Genomic DNA, 17,579 nt, shown 5'->3' with positions numbered 1-17,579 from the left:
AGGTGTTGTCAGGGACCCATCAGAGGGACCACGAAGAGCCTGATGTTGGTACTTCATTCCTTCGGGCAAAGGGGAATGTGAGAATCCCCTTGGGGGCCAGGCCACTCTCCTGCACGAGTGCCTTATGCTTCTGTTCTCTCACACATACACACACCAGCACCCAGAGCAAGGCAAGGCTGGTGTAGGGGACTGCCAGAGCCTTGGTCCTACTGCCCCTTGCTCTCTCCGCTCCCTGGGACTTCACCAAATCTTGTCTTTAGAACCCTGGCATCTGGACTGCCAGACCCATTCCATTAGAGCTGGTGAGTTAGCACCCACCCATGCTGGCACAGAGCAGGGGGCTAGGGCTATTCAAATTTTCTAGGACCCCAGAAACAAACCTGCTCTGACGTGTCACCTCCCACCCCCAGAAGACCTTTGATTCTTCAGGTACCTCAGGTAGGGCGCCTTGCGAGAGTAGAGGCTGAGTAGCCCCGTGACGTTAGACTTCTCAGGGAAGGGACCTGCGGTTCGCCTTATCTGGTTAGCTATCCTCTGAACTCTGTCAGAGGCCTCCTAAAAAGGAAATGCGATGGGGCTAAGGAACTCTATAGAAACCCCAGCCCTGCCCAAGAGGAATGGATAAAAAAGCATGGGTGCTGATGGGGGAAATGGTGGCAAAGAAGGAGTTTGCTGGAAGCGGGAATATAGGATCCCCGAGAAGGATCCTCACAGTGAAGTCAGCACCCGTAGGAGGGGACCTCAGGGCAGCGGCCGACAACCCTGTCCCTCCCCTACGAATCAAGAAACCAGGCAGCGAGGCTCTGGGGGCTGCTTTTATGGGGACGACCTGACAGAGGGCATGGTCCGTACAAAACCGGGAACAATACATACATATATATATTATATACAGAGACGCAGTCCTGCGGGGGGGCAGGGCAGGGGCGGTGCCGGCCGGAGAAACCGGAAGCGCTCCGCGGCCCCGCCCACCTGGCCCCCGCCCCCTCCATCTGCGGCGGCGAAGGAGGCGAAGCGCGTGGGCCCGGGCACTGAGACAGCCAGCTTTTTCAGGGGGTAGGGGCACATCTGGGGGCGGGGGGGGGGGGGGGCGAGAAATACTGATCGATGGCGTGGTCTATTTACAGGGGACGGGAAGCCCAAACGATGTGATGGGGGCTGTCTGTTTTTAAAAAATGAACAAAAATCCAGTCTGGGGCAGGGGCAGGAGGAAGAGGCAAAATGAGAGATGGATCCTGAAAGAGGAGGGGACGGGGGGGGGGGGGGGGGGGGGGGACGGGGGGGGCGGGCCTCACCTCCCTTGCTCCAAGCCCCAATTTGGGGTTAAAGTGGGGAAACAGAGCGGATTTCACTTAGAAAGCAGGCTGCCAGCAGGGCAGCCCTGGTCTCCAAAAAGATGAGTAGTAAAATTTTGCCCTCCAGTCAAAACCTTGGAAAATTGTGGGTGTGGGCGGAGTGAGGCTGAATTTGCCATGTTAGTACAAGGCTTCCAGGTGTGGCCCTGGGCAGGGCAGGGCCTGGCTCTCCAGTGGGAAATGTTCCCCTTGCCTAAGACCAGGGGCTCCGTACCCAGGCCCCCTAAGCTGACCTCTCCTCCCTGGCATTCCCAGGCTTGGCCAGGAAACCTGGAGCCCAGAGAGGCCACAGAACAGTTCTAGAAGGAGGTTATGGCTATTTGGCACCTGGGGGTGGGGAGGCACAAGGAAAAACTGAGGGCTGCTGCCCCAGGAAAGGGGGAGCTGGGGACCAGGTGTCCTGGACTCTCCCCTTTTCCCGAGGGATGCATGAGAAATCAGTGCAGGGCCAGGCCCAGCCTCCAGGCTCAGGGGTAGACTCTGTCCCTCCTGGGTGGGGGGACCAGGATGGGAGGAGGTGTGGAGGCAGCCCCTCCCAGCAGGAGGGTCAGAATGCAACAGAGACAGCACAATGATGGGGGACAGGGAAAGGGCCAAGAAGGTAGAATCTCAAGTCAAAAGGCCCAGGGGCCGCCTAGGAGCCCCGTGGGCAGGGAGCAGCCTCCAGGTGGTGAGATGCTGGGAGAGCCCCCAGCCCCATTCCAGTCCAGAGACAAAGGCTGGAGGTTGTAAAGTCTGGCAGTATGGTCTGCAGGTCCTTGTGTCCATCCACCACCCAGGCCAACCATCGGCATCCCTTGGCCTCTGTGCCTCAGCCCCATAGGGCAAGAAGGAGGCCGTCCTTCCAGCCACCTCTGTCTGCCCAGGCCCTCTGGTCCCTGAAGCTGGGGGAGGTGGGGCGGAGGGTGGGGAAGTCGGGGCACCTGTCCCCAGGCTGGTAGGGGGCGGGGTGAATTATTGAGGACAGGGGAGGGAGGACAATGGGAGGGGATTAATTATTGTCCGGTCAAGGAATGATTCCTGTTAAGTAGAATTGGAATTCCTCAGTGTTTGCAGGTTTCCTTCCAGTTCTGAGATCTGGCAAACAAAAGGGAAAGGGGGTCAGGCCTGGATACCAGGCGTGGGCCCTGCCCCTTCTGACCCCCTAATGGGGACATGACCCAGACGCAGCAGCATGACTCCTTCTCTCCCTCCAGGATCCACAGAGGAGGTACTGAAGGGGAGCTTACCTGCTGCCCCCTCTATAGGCCCCGGCCCCCAGGGCACCCCGGGCCTACCTTGTCCAGGAGCTTATCCATCTCCTCCTTCCTAGCCAGCTCCGACTCTTCCAGAACCCGGCGCTGTGCGGTCTCCTTTTTCAGGAACTCAATCTCCCTAGGGATCAGCAGGGGACAGACCACGGGTAAGGGTGTGTAGTCTGACTTCCATCCAAGGAGTCTCAGGATCCTCAGGCCTGTCCTTAGGCCCACCTGGGCAGCTCTGTCCCTCTCCCTTAAGTCGGGAGGCCCCAGCTCTTCCCAAAACCTCTGGGGCCTGACTGTGCTGGCTCCAGTGCCCAGTCATCCTGGGCCCAGGTACCCCCACCATAGGGTCCTCCACCTTCTGTGCTCCTTGCCTCCCTACTCAGCTGGGGGTGGGGAAGAGCTGCCACTAATGGCCTCTCAGTCCTCCCCGGGCCAGGAAGCCCCGCTCCCAGCCCCCTGACCACGTACTTCTGCTGGTAGTCCTTGATGAGGCGTTTGGCCTTGCTGTACTTGCGCTCCAGGGCCTGGTACTGGGCCTGGGTCTCCCGTAGGTGCTCGTCCACAGCCTGGCACAGGCTCTGGGCCTCGCCCCAGTAGCCCTCCAGTTTCTCCATGCGCTCCTTGTTCTCCTCCACGCTCTGCTCCAGCTGGGCCTTCTCCACCCGCCACCGCCCCTTCTCCTGCTCTAGGCTCTGCAGCTGAGGGAGGAAGGAGCAGCCATGGACTGGTGGGGGCCACATGGAGCCGAGGAGCGCCCCAATCCTGGCACCAGGGCCAGCCTCTGGATAACTCCTGCAGATTTGGAGCCCCCTGCCCCCCTCCCCCCGCAACTGCTAACTCTTGTTGGCTGAGCCTGAGAACTAAAAGCCGGAGAGGGAAGAGGTGGGGGCCCAGCCGCAGAGCCCCCAGCCAGGGCCCCCGCACTGTAGCATGCCCCTAGCAGGCAAGAGGCCCAGGTTAGTCACTGACTCGCTCTGTGACCTGGGGCAAGGCAACTTCCATCTTAAGCCCCAGTCCTCCCATCTGTGAAACAAGACTGATCCCTGCTTTGCCAAGCTCACGGGGCTCCAGTAAGACGGTCGATGTGACAGAGCGGGCCAGGGGAGGGTCACCATTGCCCTCTGTCCCCTCTGCAGCTCTGGCCCTGCTGCCCAGTCCCTGTCTCTGTGGCTTCAGCAATCCTGGCTCCTCTCCCGCCTTGTGTCCCAGCTCCTCACAGGCACGATGCCCCAGACCTGACCCCACCCACGCAAATCTATTCCTCCTTTCCATGATCTCACGGCTGCACCGGCGCTCAGCCTTAAGCCCCTGCCTGCCCCTCTAACCTCGTTGGCTGCAAATGCCACTTGCTGTCTGTGCCCCAGCCACATGGGCCTTCCTGCAGACCCTCGGACTTGCCCTGTTCCCTCTGCTTAGAACGTCCCCACCTCCGTCCCCACCTCCTCCCCGCTGTTGACACATTATTTCCCACCAGCTCACCCCTCCGCTCTCTGCTCAGTGTATCACTTCCCCAGAGAAGTCTCCTGTGATTCCCTCCAGCAGCACCCGCGCCCGCACACACCCGCCCCCCCCACCCCCCCCCCGCTCTAGGAGCTCAGCAAGCCCGCACTCTCCCGCAGAGCCCCGTGTCCGTTGATAACGGTACAGACATCAGCGTGCACACTAAGCTGTACAAGGGCAGGGTTCAAATCCGCTTCTGCACACTGCAGGGATTGGAACCGTGCAGGGCACTCAGAAGGCACTCTACAGGCGTCCACAAATTGAAAGCCTGAACAGACCTTTGACTTGTGCCCCCCCTCCCCCCGCCCCTTCCTGCTCTGCATCCACCGGGGGTGGGGGGGGGGGGCATGGCCTATCATCTCAACCTCAGAAATGAGCTCCAACCTGCCCTTCCTCTCCTACCCTCTACCTGCACTCCGGGCCACTGGGGAAACCATTCCCCCCAGGACACCGCCAGCACCAATGCTTTGCCAGCCTCCGAGTCCTGCCCACCCGCATGTCCTTCCACCTCGTGGGCAGTGACCTTTTCCCCCTTCTAGTCCCCCTGTGGCCGCGGGACCAAGGCCAGAGTCCTTCGTGGGGAGTCAGGACCCTGCCAGCCGCAGCTCCCCGCCCCCTCCGCCACCGCAGGCCGGCTCAGCCTCCCATCTCGTGCCCAAGGGAATGGCTGCCACAGTCGACCGGCCTCCTCCAGGCTCAGCCCTCTCTCCCCCGGGGGGCGCCCTTCCTCAGCCTCAGTCACTAAACCCTGCCTGCCCCCCAAGGCTCAGCTGTGACCTCCCCTCTCTCCATGGGTGGTGGGTGTCCTGTGGCCATGCGGCCCCCATGAGCCGTCTCCCGACCACACTGGAAGCCCCGTGGCAGTTGGGACACCGAATGTCCAGGCCCAGCAGGGGCCCAGTGCAGACCTGTAACATGAAGTCTGCATATCGGCATGCCTGCGAGCATACTGGCACCCGATGGGCTTCGAGGGGGTGTCGCTGCAGAGTACGTGTGCATGTTTGTGTATGTCATGAGTGTCACCATCGGGGGGCGTGAGAATGCACATGTCCTGTGACACTCTTCCGGGGAGATGGCTGTGCCTGTGTGTCTCGCGGCAGATGAACGTAGAGGGAGTCTACATATCCAGGCTGCTGCCCCTGGGTATCATGTCACGTGAAGCCCGGCCCACTGTCTCTGTGTCCACACAGAGTGGGTGTCTCCAGACATCCCGATGAGGAGGCCTGGGGTCCAGGTTGGCATGTGTCAGTGCGTGTATCCCTGGGTAGCTTACAGTGATTGCTGAGCCTGTTTGTAGAGGACAGGTGGGGGACAGGAGCGATGTGAAGACATCTAGAGTGACCTGGCGTCACTCAGTCTGGTAGCTAATAGCTCGACTTTTTGTTCAGCACCTTTTATGAGCCAGGTGCTGTGCTAAGGATTTTATATGCCTTATCTCATTTAATCCTCACAACAGAACGTACAGCGTGGGCACTACCGTCACCCCATTCTACAGGGGAGGGGACTGAGGCACGGGGCAGCAAGTGGACAGTGGCACACGGGGGTCCCGAGCTCAAGCTTTTAACACTATGCTCCCCTGCCTCAGAGTAGCTTGTTCTGATTCTGCCTGCAGGTGACAAGTGTCAGTGTCTGCAGGTGTGAGGTGGGGGGGGAGTCATCCCCCCAGCCCTCATTCCCCCCTCCCCGTGCCACATTCTTACCTTCCTTTTCAGCTGCTGGATCTCTGCCTCAGTCACAGCATGCTTGATCTGGAGCTGTGGGGGCAGAGAGGCAGGTGCTCAGCTCTGGCTGGAGTTGGTCATGGCCTGCCTCTGCCCTCCGCCACCCCAGGGACTCCCTCTTCCCACCTCCTTGAACTTGTGCACCAGCTTCTCAGGCTCCATGTCCACAGGGGACAAGGCATCCTCGTTTTCTGCCAGCTCGAACACCTCGATGGCCATCTCGCCACCCGGGAACGTGGGGCTCAGCTCCTCATCCTCGTCGGTGGCATATTCTCCTGTCTGCGAAGGGAGTGGGGAGGCTGTGCACCCTGCCCACCTCCGCCTCCCTGAGTCCCGAGGAGCAGGGCTTAGACTGGCAACAGCCTGTCCGTGTCAGACCGGGAGCTACCCATGGCTGCGGGTCACGCTTCAGGGGGCTGGGGCCACCCCGGTGGCATGGTCTGTGTCTTCCCTCAACAGCCTGGTAGGTCCCCCAGGAGACTGGGATCCCTGAAGAAACCGCCTGTGCTTTTCCCCTCACACTGTGGGTCCCCTGAGGCCTGGAGCCACTTCCTTCCTCAGATTAGGTCCCCTGAGGGTAGAGGCTATGCCTTCCCCCCAGAGCAGGGACTCGGAGGGAACTGCATTTTCCTTGTAGGAGCAGGAAGGCTCTCTGAAGACAGAGTGTGACTCCTCCATCAGACTAAGAGTTCTTTGAAGGAAGGATCTGCATCTCCTCCCTCAGTCTGGGGACTCCCCCAGGATAGGGAAAGGTGCCCTGGCCTCCTCAGCGAGGCCTGGGAAAGCCGCGGCGGCAGAGGATGGGTGTGATGCTCCATCCAGCCACCAGGGGGCGATGCTGCTGCCGGCCAGGCCGGGAGTCCCTACCTCCTCGTCGTCCTCCCCGTACTGGGCGTATCTCTGCTCCATCATCTCTCGCTGCCATCGCTCCTGTTCTAGGGTCTGCTGAATTAGCTGGGCCACCTCGCTCTGCTCGCCTGGCCGCTCCCGGCCAATCATAAACCTGCAGGGGCACGAGCGTCATCCCCCTGCCTCTGTCTTCACCTGGGTGATACCATTATCCTCCCGGCTGGTGCTCCCCTCTCCACACGCAGACCCTCCCAAGGGAGGTGAAATGAGAGGGCTGAGTCCAGAGGCTGTGGAGTGTTAATAATGAATGGGGGGAGCTGGGAGCCCTTCTTGGGTTTCCTCCCCTGGACAGCCAGAAAGGCCCACTAACCCTCGCAGCCGGTTGTGGGGGAGGGGTGATGTCAGCCGAGCCCCCTGCTTGCGCTGCAGGGGACAGGAGCTCAGGGGCTGCCAAGGCAGGGGGCTCTTCCTCCACCACAGGGGCGAAGACGAGGCCGGGGAATGGTGAAGCTGACCCGTCCCGGCAGCCTGCTTGCCCACTGCCCTGCCGCGGGGCTGTGGAGGGGTGTCTCCAGTGAGCTCCAAGCCCCCAGGCTTCAGGAAGGGGCGGGATGATGGTGAGTGGAGATTAGGATGGAGAGGAAATAGTGGAACTTCCAGGCACCAGCCCCTCCTCTCCGTGGCCACCCACATCCTGTTTCTCTCCACCGCCCTTTCCTGGGGGCAGTGCCCCTTTTAGAGAGGGCAGGGAGTGGTCCCCGAATGTTATGCCAGAGAGGGACAGAAGGAGCCTCTAACCCAATTCCCTCGATTGCCAGGCCCGGGGAAGGGAGTCCTCCCGGGATTACACAGCTGGTGAGGAGGGAAGGATGAAGTGCCTGGTGGGGGGACCCCAATGTGGATGGCGTTCTCCCTGCACGTCTCGGTTCTTCAGTGACTGAGTCACGGAGGGGCAGGGGAAGGAGGGCAGGTTGGGAGGCGCAGCAGACCATGGGCCTTGGAGCCCGAGCGCCGGTGGCCAGCAGTGCATGGGGCAGGCCTATGGGTACAAGAATTCCCTCCGGCAGGGAGGCCGCGGAGACTCCTCTATAAGGTGGGCCACCCAGAGCCTTACCTGGGCGTGGGCAGGCAGGCAGAGATGCGGGATGAGGGCCAGGCCCCCCGTCTGCTCCCACTCCCCACCCAGCCGGGCCCTGCCAGCCCTTACCGCACGCGACCCTTGGTGTTCCGGAGCACGGAGGCCGCAAAGCTCTGGGTGACTCCAACCAGACTCGTGCCATCCACCTCCACCAGGAGATCATTCACTTGGATCCTGGGAGAGGCCACACTGGTTAGGGGACAGTCACAGGGGAACTAGAGCGGAGGGAGCAGTGGTCTCCCTCCATCAGAACCTGAGGCTCAATCCCCACTGGGTCCTGGTACTTTGTCTACTTGCATAAAATGCATGGGGCCAGAGGGTCAGGGATCAGCTGGACCCACCACTAGGCAGTGAGACCTGGGCAAGCAAATCCGACACAGATAGGCCGGACCAAGCACACTTCGTGTGATAATCACACCCTCGTTCCCTCCTCCATCACACCCGACAGAGTAGTGTGACACCCACAGAGTTCGTGGCCACCACGCACACCCAAAGCACAGGTGACACACAGTCCTCTTACGGGTCTGAAGATTTTCTCCCAAATGCCTGAGACCCCCATGGCATATACTCTTGTGCTCGCCGCACCCCGAGACGGGCGCAGCCCCCACCACGTTCTAGGTGTGGCAACAGAAGCCCTGGTTCTCCACCCCAGAAGGACAGAGATGGGGGTGGGCCAGCTTGGCCCACCGAGGGGGATGGCAGGCCCCCTGGCCACCTCCTTCCTCCACTGCCACCCCCCTGCGTGCTCCAGGCCTTCTGTCAGGGCTCCTCTGTGGAAGTGGAGGAAATGGCCTATTGTGAGCGGTTCACCCCCTGGTGCATGTGGGCACTCTCTCCCACGTGCACACACTCCCCACGCTGCCAACAGCCAACAGGGGACCACAGGAATGGCTCTGGAAGTCCAAACCGGGGCGGGGGGGGGGGGTGGTAAGTGAAAGAGCACGGGTTGTCACCGGCCTTTTGTCCGCCCCCCACGCCACCTGGGCCACAGCAGGCAAAAGCTCTAGCAACATGACCCGAAAGCCACCCAGCGCCTACAGGGACACCCACTCATCTCTGTCAGATGGAGGGGGTCGGTCTGGGTTTGGAGGTGCCACCACAAGCCTCCTCTCATATCAACTGCCAACTTACAACAATGCTGGGGATGCCCCAGAGCCCTTCCCACTTCCCCCCTGTGATACATACACAGTGGAGTGGCCCACGGAGGGGTCGCTGGGTGCCCAGGGCTCCAGGAGGGCCTCCTGAACCTTCTGACCCCTCCAGCCTCAGAGGCCAAACACAGGTACACATGCTCACACATGCGCTCACACAAGGAGCAGCCTCCTCCACAGGTACACCACATGCCTGGATCCCCCCCTTGTTCTCTAGGCTCCGGCCATACCTGCGGGCTTTCAGTCCCCTTCCTGGAACCTTTTGTACATTCTACTCCCTCAGCCTAACTAAGTCCTGATCATCCTCAGGCCTTAGCTCCGACATCACTTCCTCCAGGAAGCCTTCCCTGCTATCCAGAGAGAGCAAGTCCTGCTTTTTATGCCTTCATGCCACCCTGTGCTTTTCCCACATTTTCTGCGTGTCTACTTGGATGTCTGTCTGCCTCACCACACCACGTGCTTCCCGAGGGCAAGGGAAGCCGTCACTGACTCCCCAGGGCCTGGCTCTAGCCCTGCCACAGAGCCAGCAATATTTGCTAAGTGGAAAAAAAAAAAAAAAAAGCTCAGATGTATCCACCAGGAACACAGACTCCATGGCCATGCTCTCCCTCCCACAGCCCACACACGCTCAAAACCAGGACATACAATGCCTCCATGCGGCCCCCTCCCCACTCCCCAAAGAATGTAAGCGCCATGAGGACAGGGTTCCCAGTGGGTTTGTTCACTGCTGTCCCCCCGGACCAGCACCTGGCATGGTAAGGCTCCACGAACACCTGAACCCCACACAAACAGGGGCCCATCCTGGCTCGGTGGCCTGGCATGCAGCTAACAGCTGGTGAGGGAGGGGGTACCTGCCGTCCCGGTGGGCCGCACCACCCTCGGTCACCGTCTTCACGAAGATGCCCAGCTTCTCCAGGCCCATGTCCGCCCCGGCCCCCATGCCGATGATGCTGATGCCGAGGCCCTCGGAGTCTGTGGAGCAGAAAGTCGGGACAGGCTGGTGTTGGGAGGTGGGGGTGAGGTAAGGTGTCCCAGCCTAGGGCTTGCAAGGGACAAAGTGAGAGACACCCCCGACCCCCAATCTCACCCCAGGGCACAGCCCGACCTCAGGCAGCAGTCCCCGTGCTTAGGGGAGGTCCACAACTGGGGAAGGGACACTGTTCTGTCTACCCCCTCTTTGCCAAGCCAACCAGGAAGCTCCTGGGTCACCCCCTGCCCTTTGCCCCTCACAAGAACCAATGAGCAGCAGGGCATGCTGAGGGGCGCCCAGGCGTCTTGGGGGGGCCAGAGTCTACTGTACACACAGATGAGGGATCCAGAGGGATGGAAAGGCCTTGGGGGGGGGGGGGCTGGTCTTCTTTTCTACACAGACCCATACTTAAGAGTCTCCATGACCCAAGACCTCCTGCTTTTCTCTCCACAGCTATCTCCTCCTGTCTCATGGGTCTCTGACATCCAAACTCTTATCTTCCCCACAAACAGGCTCTTCCCGTCTGCTACTCCCTCATGGGGCCTGGGAGTCGCCTGGACTCCTCCCTCCCCCTCACTGTCTCAGCCAGAACCAAATAACCACCAGATCCTGCACATCCTACCCCCCAAGGATCTCTCAAGTACACGCACGTCCCACATGGCCATCATCTTGCCCACACTATGGTCTCTCTCCATCCACTTACGACCCTTCTCCCCCCAGCACAGCCTCACGTGGTCCTTCTAGAATACCTTTCCCACGCCTTGTCATGGTTTCCTGTCCATCTTAGAGAACAGTGTCCTCCACAGGGGCTCTTAGGCCCTGCATACCCTTTTCGCCCTCGTGATGAAAATGTAGCCAAGCCTCGCCCCTCTTTCCCATATGCTCCCGAGTTCCCATCTTCAGAGCTCAAGGCCAGCATAACTTCCTAGAGGCCCCCCCGGCCCCCGCCCCGCACCTACTGCAGCATGTAAGTGAGCTGGGACAGCCCCTTCAGCGCGTGGCTCTGGGGACCTGGCACCCGAAGGATGTATGGGGTGCGGCAGGCCCGGGGGCGGGGGGGGGGGCTACCGCAGTCCGCTTGGCTGGGGGCAACGGACAGGGGCCCAGGGCAGAGCTGGCACCAGAGAGGCGACCACCACCGCCCCGCCCCTGCAGCCTGGCCCTGCCCCCCTTCCCCCCCCCCCCCCCCCCGGCCTCTCACCCTTCTCCAGCTCCACGGGGAACAGCTCCAGCCTCTCCACACGCTTCTCCAGCTCGTACTCAGCCGAGGCGGCCATGGGGTCCACGTCCTCGTTGCGCCGGTCGTAGTCCTCGTTGGAGTAGGTACTGAACACCTGCGGGGGCGCCGCTCGGTCAGGGGCAGGGACAGGGGCAGGGCTGGTGGCTGGCGCCCATCGGCGTTCCCCTCCTGCTGTGGGCCTCCCCCAGCCCCAGCGTGACCCCGGCTCAGGCGGCAGGCCCTTCCAGGGCTCGAGCCCGCGGGGCCCCGGAGGAAGGGGCGCAGCTGCCCCACGCACACCATCCTTCCCCCCTCGCCCCCCGCAGCCCCACCTGGCGCGCGTGGGGCCGCCGTAGAAAGAAAGGGCAATCCCTGAGAAAGTGGCCGACTCAGGAAGCCGGACCTCGGGCTCAGAGACAGACGGACCAACAACAGCCTGGTGCAGAAAGAAGCATGGGGAGCCAGAGAGCCAGACAGACGGCAGGAGAGTGGAAAGAACAGGCTGAGCAGGAGCAGAGGGGCAGAGGAGGAGGGGAGGAAGAGTGGAGAAGATCCTGGAGGATGCCAGATGGGGAGAGAGGGGGGAGCGGGTGTGAGACGCAGGGACAGGGGAGGGAAGAGGGGAGAGAGAGAGAGGAACAGAAGACAGGGGCACCCGGGACCCAGCTGACCTGAACCTGAAGTGGAAGCCAGGGTGGGGGAGGGAAGCAGAAAAGATCACCTCCACCCTCCCATGCAGAAAGGGCAGCCCTCCACTTGAGGTGCCCCTCAGGTGGCAGGAGGTGGATGGGGGAGAATGCCAGGCCCACGTGGCCTTGCCTGCATGACCTGGCCTCAGTTTCCCTCTCGAGAAGCGGCTCTGAGGTGTGCCCCTTATCCCCAGTGCACTAGAAGGCCCAGGCCAGAGGCCCGGGACCCTGGTGAAAGCAAGGAGCTCAGGGAGGTGGCAGCCTCTCTGACTTTGTCCCCAGCGAACCCAGTCTGCATGGGGGCCCTAAGGCCAGCCCTACCTTCTTGTCTCCTGCACCCCTCTGCTGTCCTCTTCCTGTGTCTCGCCGTGAGAAGGGGAATTCCAAACCTCCTCCAGAGAACAGAGAGGCTAGGGCAGGGGCTCTGTGGGAGTGCCTAATTCTGGGTCCAGGCGGGGGTACCCCCAGTGGGAGGTTAATGAGCACCATTTGGGGTACCATGATGCGTTCATGCTTCATTGCCTGCAGCGACAGGTTGGCACCACTTGGAGCCAAGCGGGGGCGAGAAAGGGTGGGAGCAGCTCTATCAGACGGTTGGACCCGAGGCCTGAGCAGCTGGAATGGAGCTCCGTGCCCCCCGAGGCCCCTGCCAGGGCCCGCTCTCCTCCAGGAGCAGGCCCATGGGCACCCTGGCAGGCAGCAGACTTGTGTCCCAGCCTTTGTCTGAGCTCACTCAGTGTCACCCTCCACTCCCCCCGACCAGAGCCTCGCTCCCACGGTGGGGTTTCACAGATTAGAAGTGCAGCTGGGAGGGGCCTATGTGGTCACTTCACTCACTGCCCTCAACTTCCCTACATCAGAGAAACCAAGCTCGGGCCCTTAGAACTCGCCGTCAGTGGGGCAGTGGTCGGACTGCCCTCCTGACTTCTGGCCATTGGCCCCCGAGCCCCTGGAGGGATGGGCCATCCAGTTTGCACACAGCATAAGATGCCAGGTCTGCTGCCAAGGTCACCTAGGTCAGCCAGTGGCAGGGCAGGATGAGACTGTACCCAGCTGGGCCCTGGTGGGTGGGTCACCTGTGACTCTGTGCCCCCCCGCCCTTGCACTCATGCCCTGGGCTTGGCAAATAGGCTTTGGCCCACTTTTGCATCTGAGTCCCCTGACCCTCACCCTCTGCTCCAAGGGACAGGGTCCCTTCATCCCTCAGTCTTTGTGATGCCCTCCCCGATGCGTGTGCGCGAGGCAGCGAACACACTGTGACCTCCAAAACACCCTCCCAGCCTGCCCTGGGCTTTGCCCTCCCCTCTCTTCTCAGCTGATCAAATCCTGCCCCCTGCAGGAAACCCAGGCCTCGCTCAGAGGCCCCAGACCGCCCCTCACATTGCCCACCATGATGTGCCCAGCCAATCAGTGGCTTGGGCCCTGTCCCCTGCCCCAAGTGACAACATGGAATTGGTCTCTCTGTCCTCAGCAGAAGCTTCCACAAAGGCAACAACTGGGTCATCCGCAGGGCACCAGACCCGGGAATCAGTGTCAATGCAGGATGGGGGCAGGGAGGGGGAAAAACAGGGATCCACTGTCCAGGGTGGGGAGGAGGAAATCCCCAGCAAGGTCAAAAGTCAGACACGCCAAGGCGGCACCACAGACCACCGGCTCCCGCACTCCTGTGAGCAAGAGTCACCAGGGAGCCGGGGAGCACTGCTCCAAATCATGCGCTATTTTTTACCCAAAAATCAGGGTAAGGTGTCAAATATAGACAGTCAGAGGCCCAGGACTGAAAGACCAACAAACTCCATCTCTGGATCAGGCCGCCCAGAGAACTGGTGACGGGGCGGGGGGCGGGGGGGGGGGGTCCTGACTCCTCAGGTCCCAAGAAACACCCTCATCCTCCATTCCCTCCAGGATCCCGTAGCCCTCAGGACAGGGAGGGGGGAGAAAGGACTTATAAGGTCGCAGCCCCGGAAGCGGGAGGGCTGGCCTGGCGGAGTAGCACCTTTCAGGCCTTGGCTGGGGTGGGGGCAGGGGAGAGAGGCAGCCGCTGATACTCCAGGAGGGCTGGGAGGAATCATGGGCAGCCTCAGTGTCCAGGAGCAGTTATGGAAACTTTAAGTAGACAGACGAGGGCTTGGCTGTGGAGAGGTAAAGGCAGGGTCCAGGCCTAGGAGAGTCTGGGGCCTGGACACCCTCCTGCAGCGGACCCGGTGCTGGGCACAGCTGAGCCTGGGGCACTGAGAAAGGGCCATCTAGGCTGGATGCGCCAGCCAAGATTGGAGGGTGGCAGGAAGCAGGGGTGACCTAAGGCTCTTAATTCTTCCCGGGAATGTCCCCACCACCCGCACTGGCACTGTTCTGAGGATCTCAGGGCACTGGCACAAGCCACCCACCAATTGCCAAGAGTGGTGGTGGGGATGGGGGAAGAGACCCTCAAAGGGGGCAGCTCCCATCCGTCCTTCAGGGCACCCAGAGAATGTGGCAAGAGCGCTTGGAGCTTGCCAAGGCCATGGGAGTCTGCCCTACCGAGCAGCCAAGAGCAAAGGCATGTGGCAGCTGCCGGGCATCCTGGGGGCTTTCCCGGCCCCACCCCTCTGTTCGGTGCCCTGCCCAAGGCCCAGCCCCCTCATGGGCCAGGCCAGACGCCTGCTGCTTGCGGAAGCCAACACCTCCACCTCCCCAGCTGGCCCAGCACAGACCCCAGGGAACAGGGCCCCAGCGCCAGGCCTCTCCCCCACCCCCAGTCACATGGTCCCAGCTCAGCTCACCCTCAAAGACCTGCTTCCTTCTTTCACTTCTGCAAACTTGGGGTGGGGGCTACAGACAGGATGGAGGAGGGCTGCAGTTCCCTACACCTTCGTTTTAGGAAGTTCTTGGCTCCTCCCTCCTCTATAGGGGGAACGCAGGAGGTGTTTCTAAGCTCCCCCACTCCCCCCACCCCCCCGAGTGGAGTAAGGACCAATGGGGGGAGGGTCTCCTGAGGACACACACACAGACACACATCTTCCCACCACCCAAGCCCCAGCCTCAGGCAGCCTCTGGAGGAAGAGAGCCTGGGAGAGAGGAAGGGGAAGCAGGTGTCCGGGATGCGGGTGCGGCGGAGCCAGGGCGAGGCAGCAAGCAGAGGAACCTGAGGGCAGGTCGGGGCAGGCCGCCCTCGTCTCGGGCCTGAAACTCGTCCCCCTCTGACAAACAGCTGGAACTCCCCCACGCCCCCCTCAGGGTGGTAACTTCTGGGAAGGGGGCTGGGTGGCAGGGGCTGACTCAGCCTGCCAAACCCGGCTGGCAAGGCGGGGGCGACGGCGTGCACGTGGCAGGGGCGGCGCGGGGGCGGGGAGGGGGGCTCACTTACTTGGATGGGCGCCGTGCTGAAATGGATCTTCCGGCTCGGGGCCGGGTCCTCTTCCTCCGAGAGCCCCGGGATCTCCACGCACCCCGACTCGGGCTCATAGGGGGGCTCCCCATCCTCCTCGTCGTCTTCGTCGTCCTCCTCCAGGGCACTTCCCCCAGAGTCCTCCCCCAGCCCACTGTAGGCGCTCACGTCCACCAAGTCTGCCTCCGAAAAGTCCTCCTTCTTGGACTCATCCGCCTCCTCCGGGGCCACGTCCGGGGCCCGGCCGTTGCCCACCCCTCTTTCAGGCGCCGCCACGGTCGCCGCGGCCTCCTCGGGGGCCGCCTGGGCCTTCTGCTCCTGTGGCGCGGGGCTGGCAGTGGTTGCCAAGGTGCTGCCATTCTCCAGGGCCGCGTGGACCGTCACCTCCGCCTGAATCACCTCCCCGGGCGCCGCCTCGGCCTCAGACTCCCCGCTCTCCTCCACCTCCACCGGCTTGATCTTGCGCACCTCCCGGGGCTTGGGGGGCGGCCGGGCAGGGGCCACTCGGTGCTGCGGAGGCTGCTGCCCTCCGGGGCCGCGTTCCTTCTCAGCCGGCACATCCCCCGACGGGGCGGGCGGCGGCGGCGGCGGCGGCTGGAACACCCGGGACCGCTTACTGACCAGCTTCGAGTTGATCTGGGGAGCCCCGGCGGCCGCGGCCCTGGGGAGCCCCGGCCCACGGTGGAGGCCGGTCCTCGAGTCGGCCTTCTCGAAGACGGCGCTGAGCTGGCTGACCGTCGGCGACACGGCGTCGGCGTCCAGCTTGTCCAGCGCCTCGGTGCTGCCGTTGAAGCGCACCACGACGTCCAGCTTCCGGTCCTGCAGGCCGGCGCGCTCCTGCCTCAGCAGCCGCCGCGCCGCGGCCTCCTTGTCGCCGCCCGCGGCCGCCGGGACGCTCCGTTCGAACAGCTTCCGCGTCTCCTGCAGCCGGGACGGCGGGTGCGGCGGCGGCGCGGGCTGCGCCGAGGGCGCGGGCTTGGAGTCGAAGCGGCTCACGCGCTCCGACACGCTGGTGCCCAGCTTGAGCAGGGCGCTGTGGTCCACGTTCTCGTTCAGGCTGCTGGCCCGCGGCAGCGACAGGCGCACGCCGCGCTCGGGCGCCCGCGGGGCCTCCGTGGGGCCCGCGCCGCCGCCCGCCTCGCCCGGCGGCCCCGCCGTCGTGCCCATCTGCAGAAACATACTTTTGATGCGGTGGACGTTGGAGCCATATTTCTTGTGGTGGGCCGCCTTGGGCGCCTCGTCGGGCCCGGGCGCGTCGGGCGGCTTCAGCGCCTGGATGCCCGCCTCGTAGGCGCTGCGGTGCGGGGAGGCGCTCCGGAGGGGACCCCCGGGCCCCCGCGGCTCCGTCTTCATCATGGTGGGGGGAGACGGGGGCGCATCCCCTCGCTTCCCGCTCCCCCCCTCCAACAGGCGGCTGGCCAAGTCGGGACCACCGCCCCCTCCCCCCGAGAAAAGAAACCCCGGAAGGCCTTTTTTAGGCTCCCCCCAAACCAAGCTGCCAAAAACAGTTAACCCCGCTTAAAAAGAGGGGGGGGAATCTCCGAGCGCCCTGTGTGGGTCGCCTCCCCCAATCCAGCTGCCACAGACAGCCAGCCCCTCTTTCAGAGCCCGAGCGGCCTACTACGGTCGCCCCCACCCAAATTAGAAAAGCGGCGGCGGCCGGGGCCGGTGGGACCGCGCGCCCTGCCCGCGAAGCAGCGGCGGAGGCGCCGGCTCACATCGTCCGAGGCGGTGTCAGCAGGGCTGGCAGCCCGGGCGTCCCCCACCCCGGCCGGGGGCCTCGGCTTTCGGGGGGCCCGGCACCCCGGCGCCCATGGCTGCTCCGCCGGCCCGGGCCGCTCCACCGCCGCGCCACCCTCCCTCCCTCCCTCCCCCCCGCGCCCCGAGCTTCGGTCTTTCTCTGGCTCTGCCCGAGCGGCGGCTGCCCGAGACCGAGCGGCTGCCCTTCTCGCCGCCGCCGCTGGGGGACTGGCACCTCTGGGTCCTAAAGGGATCGGATTTCCGGGGCCGGAGTCTGTGAGCCCTCCCCTTCCCCTCCTCCCGAATGTATCCCCTCCCCTGCCCGTCCCTCTCGACTGCCTGACGCTGACCCCTCCGGTCCTGGCCTGTCCTCTTCAGCCCTTCCATCCCAACCTCTGACTGCGGCTTATCACAACCCACAAAAGCACAGCCCCACCAAATATTGGGGGAGGCAATCCAGCCCCAGTGGTCTCAGTGTGGGCCCCTCTCCTCCCCAAATGGGAAGGGAGATTAGTGGGCGGGGCAAAGGATCGTTGCCTTCCAGGCCCTTGGAGTTCCCTAGTGTGGTTCAAGACCATCAGCCTCAAAATCGCTGGGCACTTTAAAATTTTTTAAATTCAGATTTCTGGGCCCTCCTCCAAA

The 17,579-nt window shown here is 62.9% G+C and overlaps 1 protein-coding gene across 1 annotated transcript; it reads right to left on the bottom strand.

Annotated features, from left to right (window-relative positions):
- Positions 1–797: 797 nt before the first annotated feature.
- Positions 798–17,066, bottom strand: PPP1R9B (protein phosphatase 1 regulatory subunit 9B). Its single transcript, XM_035724560.1, has 10 exons — positions 15,177–17,066; positions 11,127–11,259; positions 9,807–9,927; positions 7,874–7,978; positions 6,685–6,820; positions 5,944–6,096; positions 5,797–5,850; positions 3,065–3,294; positions 2,630–2,726; positions 798–2,429 (listed from the first exon to the last, which is right to left on the bottom strand). The coding sequence occupies exons 1-10, from the start codon at positions 16,551–16,553 to the stop codon at positions 2,376–2,378; spliced, it is 2,460 nt and encodes an 819-aa protein (XP_035580453.1). The 5' UTR covers positions 16,554–17,066; the 3' UTR covers positions 798–2,375.
- Between the last annotated feature and the right edge of the window lie 513 nt (positions 17,067–17,579).

This window comes from Zalophus californianus, chromosome 16 (genome assembly GCF_009762305.2).
Source record: "Zalophus californianus isolate mZalCal1 chromosome 16, mZalCal1.pri.v2, whole genome shotgun sequence".
Classification (NCBI taxonomy): Eukaryota; Metazoa; Chordata; class Mammalia; order Carnivora; family Otariidae; genus Zalophus; species Zalophus californianus.
Note: the sequence above shows the minus strand (reverse complement) of the source record. Positions and strands in the feature narration are given on the sequence as shown.

Excerpts from the sequence above, each read along its gene's own strand:
- PPP1R9B (XM_035724560.1), bottom strand. The coding sequence starts at position 16,553 with ATGATGAAGACGGAGCCGCGGGGGCCCGGGGGTCCCCTCCGGAGCGCC. Across the intron at positions 9,928-11,126 it reads CCCCGTGGAGCTGGAGAAGG|ACTCCGAGGGCCTCGGCATC; the intron begins GTGAGAGGCCGG and ends TCTGCTCCACAG. Across the intron at positions 6,097-6,684 it reads ACGGGGAGGACGACGAGGAG|ACAGGAGAATATGCCACCGA; the intron begins GTAGGGACTCCC and ends CTCCCTTCGCAG.